Consider the following 16277-nt stretch of genomic DNA (forward strand, 5'->3'; position numbering starts at 1 on the left):
AAAGATAATTTTAAATTTTCTTTAAACTTTTTTGATGTTTGATGTTTTTTGTTAGTGAAAAGTTGGTAGGCATCCTATTAACAAAGAATTGTTTCATTTTCTTTTTTGGTAGTTATCTAGATCTTCAAAAAAAAATAACAAAACAAGAGAAAATACTCTTAACTTTGGGCTGAAAATCAGGAGGGGGGAGAGGAGAGAGAGGAAGAAGGGAAGGTAGAGAGATTCCTTAGATTGCTGATGGAAACATTACCCACAAACCCTTGATTTAGAGCCATGTTGAGGTCCTGGTGGTAGGGAAGGCCCACTTAAGGGATCCCCGCCTGTTCCAGAGTTGCACTATGAGTCTCCATGGTAGAGCGATCTCTCTGATCAACTGGACCTTGCTGCAGGATGGGTGTGGCTGAAAGCCTACTACTGTGAATGAACCAGGAGTGTGAACATTAAGATCAAACTTTATTTCAGACAGAAACAGAATGATAAAATGGCATTCTTCTCTACTGACATTCTATCCCATCTTCTTGTCCTTCCATTCAGGGCTGCTGACAGGTTGCTGGGGCTATTGTGCGAGAAGTGGAGATTCTGCCCACTTGTCAAGAGGCCTCACTCTTAGGTGTTGGCTGTGCCCCTGCCTCCCGAAGTCGGCCCTTGTACACGCAGGGCTTTAGTTGCTTCTGTAAGTATAGTAAAATTCTGTTAAAATGGTGTTATCATTCCACAAGAGAAGAGTGAAGCAACCAGTTGGCAAGATGAGACTTGTTCCTGACATCATTGGTTCTTTATTGAAAAGTACAGATAATGTTTGAAATGGAATAAAAACTCAGAGGCTCAAATGCATCCGATAACTTGAAGTCACAGTGGCACATGCCTCCATAAGCAACTGTAGTTGTTTAAAGCCCTGTCCTGTTTCACTAGCCAGAACACAGCAGTAATTATGAAATGCATGCTTTCCTCATATTAAAAGCAATTTAAGACCATCATATTGTTCTTTTTTTGTAAAAGTCAGCGCTCTTCAATGCCCTAGTAAAAAATGATTCGATGATAAGGTGTGGCTAGAGAGGCATTTCCTCATAAAATTTCTGAAAAAATTTTCCATCACATCTTATGATATTACTTGTCAATTATAAAAAAGATTTCCTTTTATATCACTACTCCTGCTTTCCATTGTTATCATTAAACTCAGAGCTGCTGAAAAGTAAGGATTGCTCATTCTACCATCAGCAACAGATAAACAAACAGAAAACTCCTATTTCAAAGCCTTGTTGCAAAGAGTAGTTAATGAGTAAATAGAATTTGCTGACTTCTGAGAAACACTCTGATTCAGAAAGAGAATTATCAGAATAGCTTTGTGAAGTGGGAGTAACTATTTGATATGACTAGCCCGTTTGGAAACAGAAAGTCAATTAGTTTATTTCCGCCTGTCCTCCCTTTGGCCAGTCTGTCTTTCTTGTTGTCCCTCTTTGACCTCTGGTAGCTTTTATTATTATTTTTGCCCTATTAAGAAGTTCACATTCAGTCTTTTGACTTTCCTTATTTTCACATGTGTTCATGGACCAGATGCCACCGTTTATTCAGAATGGCAAGAATCTTTGTATGACAGACTATGACATCCATTCTAAGGTACATATTTGTTATTAGAAAAGCAAATTGCAGTAGGCCACAAGGCACATTTGTTTGTCCATTTTCTGTGCTAGTTAAGAAAACTCGTGAAGTTCCCGGGCTACACACCAAACAAACAAACAAACAAAAAAAAAAAACAACAACAAAAAGAAAGAAAATAAAACTCATTAGGAAGATTCAGAAAGGATTTAGAAATCGGCACACAGTTTTGTGTTGTCCATAGAAATTGATGGTGTCCCCATTGGGAGTCTCACCACTTCTCTCTAGGCTGTTTTGAAGCTTCATGATCTTTGGTGCCTTATATCAGGGTATTTGGACAGTGGTGAAAGGGGATGATGAAGTATTAAAGAAACACCCATGGCTGCATACATTAATAAAAAGCATCAGAGAGATCGAAATCATGTAATTATTTTGTTTCCACAATTGGATTCATTCCATTAACTGGCTACCAGGGGCGTCCAGGACACTTGCAGGAAGTTGTTTCTGGGAAATCAGTTATCAGGTTAAATGAAAGGCTATTGGGCTCTATCTGGATTTCAGGGATCCAAGAATCATCATTCTCTGTGGGAGTTGGCGGTATATTAGTCATCATAGCTGCAATGAGATCTAAGTCCCGAAATTCAGGAAAGGCAACTGCCACACCTGACAGGGCTAGGGAGGGAGGATTTTGGCCCTTCTGTCTTCTCTGGTGTCTCTGAAGATGTAGTCTTATCTTCAAAAGAACTTGTTCTCCAACCATTGTGCTTTCCATTCTGTTTTCCTTTATTTTTATGTTTTTCATGGCCATGACCATGCTCATGTTTATGTCTATGGGTTAGGCCATGTTCCCTTTTATGTCCATTGCCACGGCCATGTTTTATTTGCTTTTCATAGCCCCAGCCATGATCACAAGTGGGTCCTTGTTCTTTTTCTGAATCTTTATCTTCGTCTTGAGCAGGTACCATGGAAGTGTGGGGTGGACTTACAGTTGTTTCTTATTTTGTTTCCGCCACTTGTACTGATCAGAAAGGTGAAAGACTTGGAGGTCTTTTCAGCAATATGGTCTAACCAGGAAATATTAAAATGAATGGATTACTGTGGAAACCTCACTCTCAATGAAGAAAGAAGGGACTGAGACCTGGCAACGCTATCTTGGTTTACAATGGAGCAAGTCTTTAGCCAGGTTTTAAGTGCTATGTTAATAATGCAGAAAGGATGAGAATGAATATCTTTTCTTCTTTTGATTGATTTTTTAATTTGTGGATATTTCTTAAAAATTCTCCTCTAAACTGTAGAGGTTTTTCTTTATCTTGAAAAATTGGGTGGTTGAACTACATAACACCATGTTATTAATTGATACTAATTCTATTAGCACAATTACAGTGTTTATACCAAAGGCCCTAAATGGCTTTATGGACTGAATATATATGCAGCATGTGCCCACAATTACTTTGTTGGGCTGAAACACATTAGGACATATTCACAAGCTTGAAAACCAGCCTTCGTATAATGTCTGTGTGAGACTACATATATACCTATACAAGGCAAAAGTCTAAATCAGAAAAAAAAGATAAGAGGCAACTCGCATTGAAGATCTGGATGATTTCCACCTACATTTCACTACTGGTGAGAATGGGATGCTAGAGGCAGTGTCAGTGGTGCAAAGAGCATGGTCTTTGGAGTCAAATAAGCCAGAGCCTAGTTGTTAGCATCATGTGAACACGGATGACTCTGATTTGACCTACACTTGCATCCGTGCACCACTAGCTCCACTTTTCTCATCTCTAAAATAGGAATAACAGCAGCACCTCCCTCAGAGAGTTGTCAAGAGAAAAATATGTGTGAAGCCCTCAGTACAGTGCCTAGGACAGAGCAAGCACTTGATCATGTTATTATCCACTCCAGGATCTCAGCATCTTTGTAATTTTTAGTGTCTCATCCTTGATAATGGGAAAAGTCTTACAAGGTTCTCTTAAGAATTGGAAAAGATGATAGAAACTAATGCTTCTCACACTTGAATGTGGGTATGAAACTCTGAGGACCATGTTAAAATGCAGATTTGGATTCAGTCGATGTGGAGTGGGGTCTGAGATCTGTATTTCTCCCAAGTCCCTTGGATGGAGGCAGATGCCAGTGAAGCATCTCAGGCACATCTTAAAGCCCCACAGCCAGTATTGGCTCTGCAAGGCAGGGGCTGCCCTTCATTAAGAGAGAGCCTCCTGAAGGATGGGACACTGACAAAGGGTGAGAAGTGATTAGGGGACTGACTGTTGTTTTCCTTTCTAGACATAAAAAGGAGAGGTCAGCACAGAAATGTGAGAGTTCTCTCAATTCTAAAAAGATAGTCCCCCAATTCATTTAAATAGTGGTTCATTTTCAACCCCCAAATAGGTCTTTTCAGAGCAAAATTTACCCAAGCTGACTAATTAGAAACATACCTTTCCTGGTGACTGACATTTGACAGTAGTCTCAATTCTATTCTTCTTACCTGCCCGATAGTAATCCTCAGCAGTGCATCTTAGCATTTCCTATCCGTGAAAACAAAAGCCAAAATAGAGAACAGTGTTATTCATGAAATACTTAAACAAGTATAAAATATCAAGTAGATATCCAGGGAATAAGTAGAGAGTTGCATGACTACTCACCCCATGTTTATTGATCTCACAACTTTCAGTCAGCTCTTTATTACTTTCCTTGGAACATGTGGTTTCCCTGGCCGTGAACTCAATAAGATATTTGTATCCACTCACCCACTGGAAAATTAATTAGCACAAAGTAGAACCTTAATTAATCCTATATAATAAAGAGGTAATACGCAAATTGAAAACCATGCCCTCACACAAGATGGCCGCCCTCATGTGGTCACAAGATGGCTGGCAGGGGAGGGCAGTTGGGGGTGACTGGGCTGGCAGAGGAGCAGTTAGGCATGGATCAGGCTGGCAGGGGAGTGGTTAGGGGGTGATCAGGCTGGCAGGCAGAAGCAGTTAGGGGCAATCAGGCAGGCGAGTGGTTGGGAGCCAGCAGTTCTAGATTGTGAATGGGATGTCTGACTGACAAGGATTAGGCCTAAACTGACAGTAGGACATTCCCCGAGAGGTCTCAGATTGGAGAGGGTGCAGGCTGGGGTGAGGGACACCCCCCTCCAGTGCATGAATTTCATGCACTGGGGCTCTAGTATTATATAATAAATGATATGTTTCTACCCTAAGGAATCTTAGGGGAGAATATTAAAATTTTAATTATACACTGCTCAAATGAAAGGTATACAAATAAAGTACAAATGTTTGACAACTAAACTTTTAGTTTGTATGCATGTGTAAAATATTTGGCTGTTAGGAAACAAGGCTACAATTTTTATACTTTTCTAAGTTTTATTCTTCAACAACATTCAAGCACTCAAGTTGTAATAGAATCTAAGAAGAGTAGGAAGAAAAACTTGAACATTCTTTTAAGTATGCCTTATTGTCATGCAAAGTCCTGAATCAGAGAAATACCGAGTTAGTGTCACTATAGAAATTGTGGGTTAAATTATGTGATTAGGAAAATTCTTTGGATTTTTTAGTTTGCCTCTCTTAATTATTTTATATTAAGAAACCATTTTAATCTCTTATCAATAGTTTTTTAAAATTGATTTTTAGAGGGAGAGGAAGGAAAAGGGAAAGAGAGAAACATTGATCAGCTGCCTCTTGCATGCCCCTTACTGAGGATCAAGCTCACAACCTGGGCATGAGACCTTGCTGGGAATTGAATCCACAAACTTTTGTTGCTCTGGGCATTGCTCAACCAACTAAGCCACACCGGCCAGTACTGTAGCAACAGTTTTATTCTTTATACAATGCTGTGCCTACAATGGATATTTTTTAGCCCAATTAATTTATTTTTTAAAAAATTAAACTCATGCTTTTGAAAAATGCACTGACTTCAATAAAATCGAACATATAGCTTTTTTTTTAAAAATATATTTTATTGATTTTTTACAGAGAGGAAGGGAGAGAGATAGAGAGTTAGAAACATCGACGAGAGAGAAACATCCATCAGCCGCCTCCTGCACATCCTCCACGGGGGATGCGCCCGCAACCCAGGTACATGCCCTTGACCGGAATCGAACCCGGGACCCCTCGGTCCGCAGGCCGACGCTCTATCCACTGAGCCAAACCGGTTTCGGCAAACACATAGCTTTTTGAAAGTCATTTCAAAATGCCATATCTTACATATCTTACACTTAAAAAATATACTTGTTAAAAATGACTTTAAATTGTGTCTTAAAAAGTTAGTTGATATGGCGAACTTCTAGTCCAAATTATTCTAGGATCTAAATATGTGTGTACGTGTGTGTGTGTGTGTGTGTGTGTGTGTGTGTGTGTAAAAGAATACAGGAATATATCCGTTGACCTGGAGAGATGACTATTATTTTTATAAATGAAGTTACAGTCCTGGTTGGTGTGGCTCAGTTCATTAAGTATCATCCCATGCACCAAAGGGTCCTGAGTTTGATTCTCAGTCAGGGCACATGCCTAAGTTGTGGGTTTAATTCCAGGTGGGGAGGGGCGGGGCATGACGGAGACAGCAGATTGATGGTTCTCTTTCCTTCTCTCCTTTTCTCTCTCTAAAATCAATAAAAGCGTATTAAGAAATAAAATAATGAAGTCACAGGGTGATAGTAGAATCTCGTTTGAAAAAGCAAACCACAACAGTATTCCCTTTCTCTGTGTTTTTTAAAAGCATGGAAAATGTGTGGCGGAGGAAGAGAGCAGGAGAACAGAGTCATAGGAAGAGCTAAGCTCCCCCTCTACTTTTTCTGGCATTGATTTGCTGGGTAAACATGGTTACATTTTTAAGAATAATTTAATACTTTACTTTTAAGACTCCAGGTGTAGGTGTAAATGGGGAGGAAGGTTCTAAGAGGGTTATAGGGTCTATATTTTGGTGATCATAAGTTTTCTTGCTCATTTTAGAATATATCTTAATCCAATTTTCCATAACAATAATGTTGACCAAAGTAATGTTGCCCAAGAAACTGGACAATATGTGACACAAACCACAACTGATGGCTCAACTCTATTCAGAGTCAAGAAGAAGGAAGTAAATAGATGTAAATCTTCCATTTGAGGGCCTCAGGATGACATCTATATTGCCGTTATCAACTGGTGTCATTCTTATCAAAAGTCTTCCCTGCTCAAACCAATCCTGCTCAACCTTTGTTATTAAAGTAGAGATAACCACAGAGCAAAATAAATTCCAAATGTATTAACAATTTAAATTAAAGAATTAAGCTCAAAAGATATAAATATGTACCTATCAGGTCTCAAGATGAAGAAGGCTATTCTTAGGTGACAAGCAGAGGGAGAAAACATGTCTAAATTTGTTCATACAGAAAGGACAACTGATTCTCAAAAATCACAGCAAGCAAAGTAAAAAAATAAAACCTGGGGAAAATATGGTATAAGATTAATATTCTTATACATGTAAAGCCAAACATGAAAAAAATGAACAAAAGACAGGAACAAATATTTCAGAAAAGAAGTTAAAATGGTCATTAAGCCAGAAACATATGACTATATTCATTAATAAACAAAGATTAAAAAAACAACAGCAATGCAACAGAATTTTTAATCTTCCATATGTTGGCAAAGATAAAAAACAGTGGTGATACCTGGTATTGGCCAGGTGTGGGAAGCGTGCAGCCTCAGTCACTGTTGGTAGGAATAGAACTCAAAGCAGATGATCAAGGTCCTATAGCCAGGTGGTATGAATGTAAATTGGCATAATTGCAAATAGTTTGGCAATTTGGCAATTTGCACCAGAAGTGTTAGACATACTATACATACGCCTTGACATTTCTAATACTTTGTTAAAAGAAAAATTCCTGAATGTGCACACACAGATCCTTCAGGTATATTCATCTGAGCAAAGACAGGGAGGAATATGGACAAGAGTGGGGACAGTGGCGGCAGAGGCAGGGCAAAATAAAAGGCCAATGACAGAAATCACATCATTCACAGGTGCAAACGGAGAATTTAAGAAACATTTGGCATCTGAAACCAGCTTGAAATAGACATGCATCCAAATAGGACTGAATATGCAAATCCAAGGCAAGACCAAATCTGTAAAATAAATCTTTGGCAAAAATTGGTCATTTGGCAAATTCATCACATGGTAAATGCATTTCGAGTAACTTGGCTGCTTCCAGCAGGGCTTCATTAAATAATCATGTCATAAATGCCAAATTGTTCTCTTTATTTTTTTTTAAATTTTTTAATATATATTTTATTGATTTTTTACAGAGAGGAAGGGAGAGAGATAGAGAGTTAGAAACATCGATGAGAGAGAAACATCGATCAGCTGCCTCCTGCACATCTCCTACTGGGGATGTGCCTGCAACCCAGGTACATGCCCTTGACCAGAATCGAACCCGGGACTCTTCAGTCCTCAGGCCGATGCTCTAGCCACTGAGCCAAACCGGTTTTGGCCAAATTGTTCTCTTTAAATGTAAAAACCAGTAAAGATTCATCTTTTGTATGTAAGTTTGAGATTCTCACCATATTTCAAATTGACTTGGCAAGAGAAGGAATGTCAGTTCCCTTCAATTAACAGCATTACCTCTTGTTGTTCCCCTGGCATCCTTAGCATAAACAAATATACATCATGCTTGTATGCTGATTCATTAATTTACAGAGAACTGTAAGTATATGGAGACTAGCTAGTCATGTATAAAATGAGTGGTTCTCTCCTGACAGCAAACCTCTGCTATGCAATATATGGTGGAGCAGAGGGTATTCCTGCATCAAGAATAAGGGAGATTCACAAGAAAGCAGAAATATGAAGTGAGAAGAAAAGCTGACAAACTCAATAACATTGGGGGATGTGGGTGGGTAAGAGAGCAACCAAAAAACTTGTATACCTGCATATAAGCATAACCCATGAACACAGACACTAGTGGGTGAGGGCATGTGTTGGGGGTGGGAGTGGCCTGAGAGAAGTTAATGGGGGGAAAAGGAGACATATGTACTACATTAGACAATAAAGAATTTAAATTAAAAAAAAGCATACAATGATTGGTGTACCATGTGAGTACACCACTAACATGGGAAATGTGCCCGTGAAATGAGGGAGAAAGGTTGTGGTGTCAGGGGCAGAAATAAGTGCCTGAGTAGGAGAGAGAGCAAAGTGTCAGTTTTGACTTATTTTGGTTCCATTTGGTCAGGTTTCCCCTGCAGTAGTGAAACTAATACAGGAAATTAGAAGATGACAATAAACAGCCCATTGTGCCATCACCTAAGGCCACCACTGTGAATAGTTGGAGGCAGTTCTTTCCTTTCAGTATTGTTTTCTGTACTTTTTATAACACACCTGACAACAGAATGTATAGTCAATTTTATGCCTCTTTTTTTCCACTGCATATTTTAACACAAGGCATTTCCCACATCAAGAACTCCTCACAAAGATACTTTAAAATTGTTCCTTGATACTTTATTTTAAGGCTATGCCAGACATTACTTGATCATTTCTATAATACTGATTGTTTTGACAGTTTACCATGTGTTCTTTTATAGTTCAAACTGCAATGAATATCATTGTCTATAAAGACTCTATTTTAAATTTCTAGAAATTCAATTACTGAGCCAAAAGTATGAATTGTTATAAATGAAGTCTCTCACACCCTGCCCCCCACCCCCCATCAGATTATGTTGGTTTGTTGAAACAGTTAGGTTCTATTTTGATTACTTTTGTTGGTTCTATTTTATTCACATTTAGGGAGGCCGGTTTTGAGGTTTATAATAAGAATCTGCCCATGAATAGATTACTCAGATGCTATTAGAGTTGGAAGAAATTTGGGATCTTCTCACCCAGCCACTCATTTTACAGATGGGGCACAAGACTGAGTGAGTCTGAATGACAGCCCGGTGTTACCCAGGACATGAGGGCTGGTGCTCTGGTAGAACTGGGTCTCCTGACCCCACACTAGGATGCTCCTTATCTATTGACAAGGCATGGAAGGAAAGAGAAGCCCTAGAGGGTACATTTGTGGGCTGGAAGGACCCTAGGCAGTGGGGAAGTGACATGGAGGTGAGAGTGTGAAGAGAGTCGGAGTGATGATAGACTGACATGTGGCTGATCCCAAGGCACTAAGTGATGCTCCAACAAGAAACCACTCTAGAAAGGCAGAGAATGAGAGTAGCTTTTCCTTGCCCTACATTTTATTTATTATATAAATTTGCTAGAATTTATATAACACTTTAAAGTTTGAGAAGATAATGTACTGAAAAATATTATCTCTCTTTTTTTGTTCCATTTATTTATGCATTCACTGGTAGCTTCTTATATGTGCCCTGACAGGGGATCGAACCTGCAACCTTGGCATATAGGACAATTCTCTAACCAACTGAGCTACTCCGCCAAGGCTTGACATATATTATCTTATTTGAGTCTCACCCGAGTCCTTTACAGACAGAAAATGGAATGTTCTAAAGACTTGTCCAAGATCACATAGCAAGAATGTAGTGAGGTTGAGACTTGACATTCAATTCCTTTTACCAGGTATACTATTTCCCCACCCAAGATCAGTGGCAATATTAGTAAGCAGTTTCCACATAGACTACAATATCACTGTTTTTGTAGCTTAATTTACAGACCTGTGATGATGCTCTGTGCACAATGTCAATCTTGAAATAGAAAGTTGCATTATTCTCTGCATTAAGCTTTGTAATGGAATGATTCAGAGCCTCCTTCAGATCAGTGCTGTCGACAAGTACCTCTTCAGGGCAGCCAAAGCAACCTCTGAAGGAATCCTTCCCTGAAAGAAGAATCAGGTTTTAAGTCAGTGTGTGTACTGAAGGAGCTGTCTAGCCTAGGACCTCTCCTGCACATTGTCCAGCACTCATTTATATGGGGCCATGTGCAGCCTAAGGCCAGTAGTGAGTGAGCAGAGGTTGTCTGTGTGACCTTCACCTTACTGCCTGCCCTCTTTTCCTCTCCTCAGAGTCAAGGGTATTTAGGGAAACATTCCATCAGAAGGCGTTAGTTAGTTCACCTTCAATATCAATGTGCTGCACTGTTCCTAAGTTTTTGCATTTTTCAAAGAAAGTGTAAGGAAGAAACCCTTAATTTAACGGAATGATTCTCTAGTGGGAATATTTTAAGTCCTTTGATTCTGGTGAGCAGGGAGCTTCAATGATGGTTCTCACTGTGGAATGTATGCAAATATCTTCCAAGTATAAGTAAAGTCAACTCTTGGTATAAGAAACACTGGCTTGACCATAAACTTGCACTATCTCGCTTTCCCCCATTATAATATGCAGGGGGAAAAAGTATTAAATTGAAAGAATTTTATTCTGAGGGATGTAATTGGAGATAAAGCTTCCCCAATTTATAACACTTGATGTAGTGACATCTTATACACAAGGAAAACCAGCTGACATTGCATCTGGAGATCAGCTTTGCCCAAAGAACATAAATATTTCCTTCTGTCACAATATTCCCTCTGTCCACTTGCAAAGCAGTACCAACTGCATCAGCTATAGCACAGCAGAAATGGGGTACAGCAGTAAGTGTTGTGGATTATATCATGGGACCTAAAGCACAATTCCTATAAAAACACCTAGCCAGTTGTCTGGGATCAACATGTACTACTAGAGGACAAACATGTATTATCGCATACCTGATAAAATCTGACACTTCTGTGAGAAGGAAGCAATTCTTAGCTGAGGATCCATGTATGCATGATCTGTACATTCACCGGTATCCTAGTTTTTCAAAAGAAAATAAGTTATAAACGTTCTTAAGAACTTTTATTTTTTTTTATTTTTAAATATATTTTATTGATTTTTTACAGAGAGGAAGGGAAAGAGATAGAGAGTTAGAAACATCGATGAGAGAGAAACATCGACCAGCTGCCTCCTGCACATCTCCCACTGGGGATGTGCCCGCAACCCAGGTACATGCCCTTGACCGGAATCGAACCTGGGACCTTTCAGTCCGCAGGCCGACGCTCTATCCGTTGAGCCAAACCGGTTTCGGCATGTTCTTAAGAACTTTTAAAGTAAACAACTAGTAACATTAAATATAGGATGTTGACTTCACATAGAAAACAAAACAAAACATAATTCCATTGCCAAACAGAGAATAAGAAACTATTAGGTATTAGCATTAACAACAATAAATGTATTTACACAAACACATGAAATAACATGACAAGAATACCTAGTATAGAAATAATAATCATATAGGCCAGCAAGCATGGCTCAGTGGTTTAGCATCAACCTGTGAACCAGGAGGTCATGGTTCTATTCCCAGTCAGGGCGTATGTCAAGGTAGCATGCTTGATCCCTAGTGTGCATGTGCAAGAGGCAGCTGATCAATGGTTCTCTCACTCATTGATGTTTCTATCTCTTTGCCCCTTCCCTTCCTCTCTGAAATTGATAAAAATATATTTAACAAATAAAATATATGAATGGGTGAAATTTCTTTTAGAAGGACAACGAATTCCAGCCCTGCCCATGTGACTCAGTGGTTGAACATCAACACAGGAACCAAGAGATCACATTTAGATTCCTGGTCAGGGCACATGCCTGGGTTGTGGGCTGGATGCCCAGAGTGGGGTGTGCAGAATGCAGCTGATCAATGATATTCCTCTCTCATTGATATTTCTATCTCTCTATCACTCTCCCATGCTCTCTTCCTAAAAATCAATAAAAACATTTCTAAAAAGAGAAAGGCAAAGACTTCCATATTAAGTTAAAAACAAAATTAATGTATTACATTTTCAAGCATAATATCTTGTAATATAAAAGATAAAGGTAGATTAAACATAATGGATGATCAAAACTATATGAAGCGCCCTAATCGGTTTGGCTCAGTTGATAGATCATCAGCCTGCGGACTGAAAGGTCCCAGGTTCGATTCCTGTCAAGGGCATGTACCTTGGTTGCAGGCACATCCCCAGTAGGGAGTGTGCAGGAGGCAGCTGATTGATGTTTCTCTCTCATTGATTTTTCTATCTCTCTATCCCTACCCCTTTCTCTCTGTAAAAAATCAATAAAATATATTTTTTAAAAAAGTATCTAGAGTATTATTAATATTGGACAAAGGAAACAAAAAACTCATGATGGTAGTAAAGAAGATAATTTTATTTTTATAAAGATATAGTCTAGAAGCATGGAGTGAAAATACATGAAGTAGAAATTAGATATATATGTATAGAAATAGATTAAAATAATGGTGGCGGAGAAATTTTATGTACAACTATAAATTTAAGATAGATCAAATGGATTTAAAAATAAATAAAATAATAGAAAATGAATAAAATAATAAAAAAGTATTTAGGTGGTATTTTCATATGATCCATATGACTTAATTGATATTTTTATAAGTATGGCACAGATATTTTTAAGTGCTTTTATATTAGGTTACACGAACGGCTCAATAAATTTCTAAAATGAAACAATACTGGCATGTCATTTGATCTCAGCACCAAAAGAAAAGAATTCCTAAAAATACATTTAAACAAATAAACAAGAAACTAACCACTTGGAAATCTAAACACATTTATCTAAATAGTCAGGGTCTTCTTTGGATAAGGAAAAATATAAGAAACAAACTAAGAAAACTGAGAATTTTATATAATGTTGACAGAGCAGCATTTGGAATTAAACTCATGGCTTTATATACTTTCGTAAGTTAAAAAGAGAGAGGCAAGAAACAAACAAAACAACCTCAAACTGAGGTGTTTACATCAGGAAGTTAGAAAAAGGAAAAGAATAATAAATAGCCCTAAGCAAAACAAAAAAGGAGGAAACAATAAAGCAAAAATGGTTGAACTAGAAAACAGAAAGCATTAGCATTAGTAAATGAATCCAAATGCTCATTCTTGGAAGAAGGAAAAAATCAAATGCAAAAAAATAAAAAAGGCATTATAGCAAAGGAACAAAGAAGCTAAAAATATAAGAGAATAATTATGAACAAGTGTATGTTACTTTAAATCCCAAAGAAATGAATACTTTTCTGGAAAACTATAAATAACCAACGCTGACTTGAACACAAGAACAAATTTGAATGGACGAATAACTGAAGAACAGAGAATGCTATCATTACTCTCAACTTCCATTCCATATCTCACCTCCAAACAACATAGATGTTTTATAGATGAATAATTTTTGTAATTGAAGAAACATTTAGTTCCTTCCTATGTAAACTGTTTCTGAATATAGGAAATAGTGGCAAACTACCCAAGTCAAAAAATAGTGGCTAACCAACTAACTAAAAGAATAGAAGGCAGCAGGAAAAGCGGAAGACCAAGTATGACATGGACTGACTCCATAAAAGAAGCCATAGAAATGAGTCTATAGGTGCTCAGCAGAGCTGTTGAGGTCAAGACAGTGTGGCCATCACTCATTCATAGGGTCACCAGGGGTCAGAGCTGACTCAACTGCATGTAACACATATTCGACTCATTCTAGAAAACTATAATCTGGATGCCAAAACCTGAAAAAATAGAATGCACACACAACCACACCCAGAAAACTGTCAAACCACTTCCAATTAGGAATAAAGATGTAGAGTTCTTAAACTAAAAATAAAATCCAAATGCATATTTAAAGAATAATTAACACTAAGCAAAGAGAATTTATGAACTTAGAGGTAACTATTAGGAAAGTTGTCAAAACATAACAGATTAAATTAGAAATGATGTTTCAATACATATTTAAAGCATTTGCTAAATTCTAACACAAATTGCTCTTTTTTCTTAAATGAAAAATATTTGTTGGGGTGACATTGGTTAATTATATAGGTTTCAAGTGTACAATTCTATAATATATCACCTCTATATTATATTGAGTGTTTACTACCCAAAGTCAAGTCTCCTTCTGTCATCACTTATCCATCCTTTATCTTCGTTTACTTTCCCCCATCCCCTTTCTCTTTGGTAATCAGTGTCTGTGAGTTTTTAAGGTTTTGTTCTTTTGCTTAATTCTTTCATCTTTCTCACCTAACCCCACAACTTGTCTCCCCTCTGACAGCTGTCAGTCTGTTCTCTGTATCTATGAGTCTGTTAACACCAATTTCTTATTTAAAAACAAAACAAACTTCTTTAAAAGCAGGAATGCAAGGATGCTTCTTTAATATGACAAGAATGCCTACCTGGAACCCATACCAAATATTATAAATAACAAAATTATAGAGGCTTTCCCATTAAAATCAGGAATGAAACATAAATGTATGTGGAATATCTCTGGAAGTTAGGTCAATTCACTGAGACACAGAACAAAACATAAGCATTGGAAAAGAAGAGATAGAATAATATCTTATTTTACACCTAGAATAATCAAAATAATGAATACAAAGGCATTAGAGCTCATCAGAGCTCACTCGCTGAATATAATGTAAATATATCTAAACTGATACATTCATACAAAAATAATATTAAAAAGAATAAAAGAAAATGAAAAGCAAAATTTTCTTCAGAGCAATAATCAAAAATAAACAAACAAAAAAATACCCCTACAAAACCTAGAAATAACTTTAGTGAGCAATGTTCTGGATATATAAATAAAATCACAAAAATTTTAGAAGTTTAAAATAAAACTTGAATAAATATAGATGTATGCCAAGTTCTTGACTGAAAAGACAAAATGTAGTACATACATCAATTCTTCTTAAATTAATTTAAATATATTTTTATTGATTCCAGAGAGGAAGGGAGAGGGAGAGAGAGATAGGAACATCAATGATGAGAGAGACTCATTGATTGCCTTCCTCCTGCACACCCTCTACTGGGGATCGAACCCACAACCTGAGCATGTGCCCTTGACCAGAATTGAACCCAAAACTCTTCAGTCCACAGTGCAATGCTCTATCCATGAGCCAAACTGGATTAATAAATTTAGAAATGCAATGCAATTCCAACCTATATGACAACGTAAGTTTTTCTTACAAATTATTCTAAGGTTGGTTTTGAAGTTATAAACACTAGAATAATAAATCACAAATTTAAACCTACTGTTAAAACATGGCAGTACAATTACAGATAACAGTTTTTCATAAGAAACTATTATGGAATTAAGGTTGTCACAAATTTATGTGTAAAAGAGGAATGTTGAAATATCTGGTTATCCTCTCGAAAAAAGCCTCAATTTAGAGACCCCAAAAGATACATTAAAATTAATTCCAGATAGGTTCAAAAGCTATATTTAAAAATACTGACTAGCTTGCAGCGATTACTGCAGAACAGTAAGACCCGGGTCCTCTTAGGGAAAGACTGAGGAGCAGCCATAGCTGCTTGCTCCATCCTGTTGATTCCCTGAGACCCCGCCCCACCCAAGCAGTGTGCAGAGGCTTTTGCATATGATTGCCCTGGCCCTTTGCAATAGAAAGTTACCTAACTAACTGCAGCTGGTTCAGAGACACCCAGAACTCCCAAAAAGAAGGCCCAAGGCCCCACAGCAGCTTGCAATGCTTCCCAGCTGGGCCTAATCTAGGCACATCCAAACTCCAAACAAAGAAAAGGAATCTGCAGATCTCTCCATATATCCTGCTGGGTAGCCTCAGGCAGAGGCTAAATTAGAACGTCCTTAGAGATCCAAGAGCCAGTATACCCAGTGGTCAGAGTGGACCATCCAGATTACAACTTCTCAGATCCATAAGGGACACACTCAGGTGGCAGACTCAGTGAGCACCAAAGCCCC

At 37.8% G+C, this 16277-nt stretch overlaps 1 protein-coding gene and 1 pseudogene across 1 annotated transcript in view; both read right to left on the bottom strand.

The window, feature by feature from the left end:
* Positions 1 to 440: 440 nt before the first annotated feature.
* Positions 441 to 16277, bottom strand: part of LOC139004012 (kininogen-2-like) — a 36021-nt gene continuing 20184 nt past the window's right edge. Inside the window, exons 6-10 of the mRNA XM_070406610.1 lie at positions 11255 to 11339; positions 10230 to 10390; positions 4242 to 4349; positions 4035 to 4124; positions 441 to 671 (exon numbers count right to left, since the gene is read on the bottom strand). Of these exons, the coding sequence (XP_070262711.1) occupies positions 591 to 671; positions 4035 to 4124; positions 4242 to 4349; positions 10230 to 10390; positions 11255 to 11339 (525 nt within the window). The 3' untranslated portion in view covers positions 441 to 590. The remainder of the gene's footprint in view (positions 672 to 4034; positions 4125 to 4241; positions 4350 to 10229; positions 10391 to 11254; positions 11340 to 16277) is intronic.
* On the bottom strand, positions 1988 to 3378 carry LOC139004445 (kininogen-2-like; annotated as a pseudogene).

Source organism: Myotis yumanensis, unplaced genomic scaffold, assembly GCF_028538775.1.
Source record: "Myotis yumanensis isolate MYYU_CA2020_CCGP unplaced genomic scaffold, mMyoYum1.0.hap1 SCAF_2, whole genome shotgun sequence".
NCBI lineage: Eukaryota > Metazoa > Chordata > Mammalia > Chiroptera > Vespertilionidae > Myotis > Myotis yumanensis.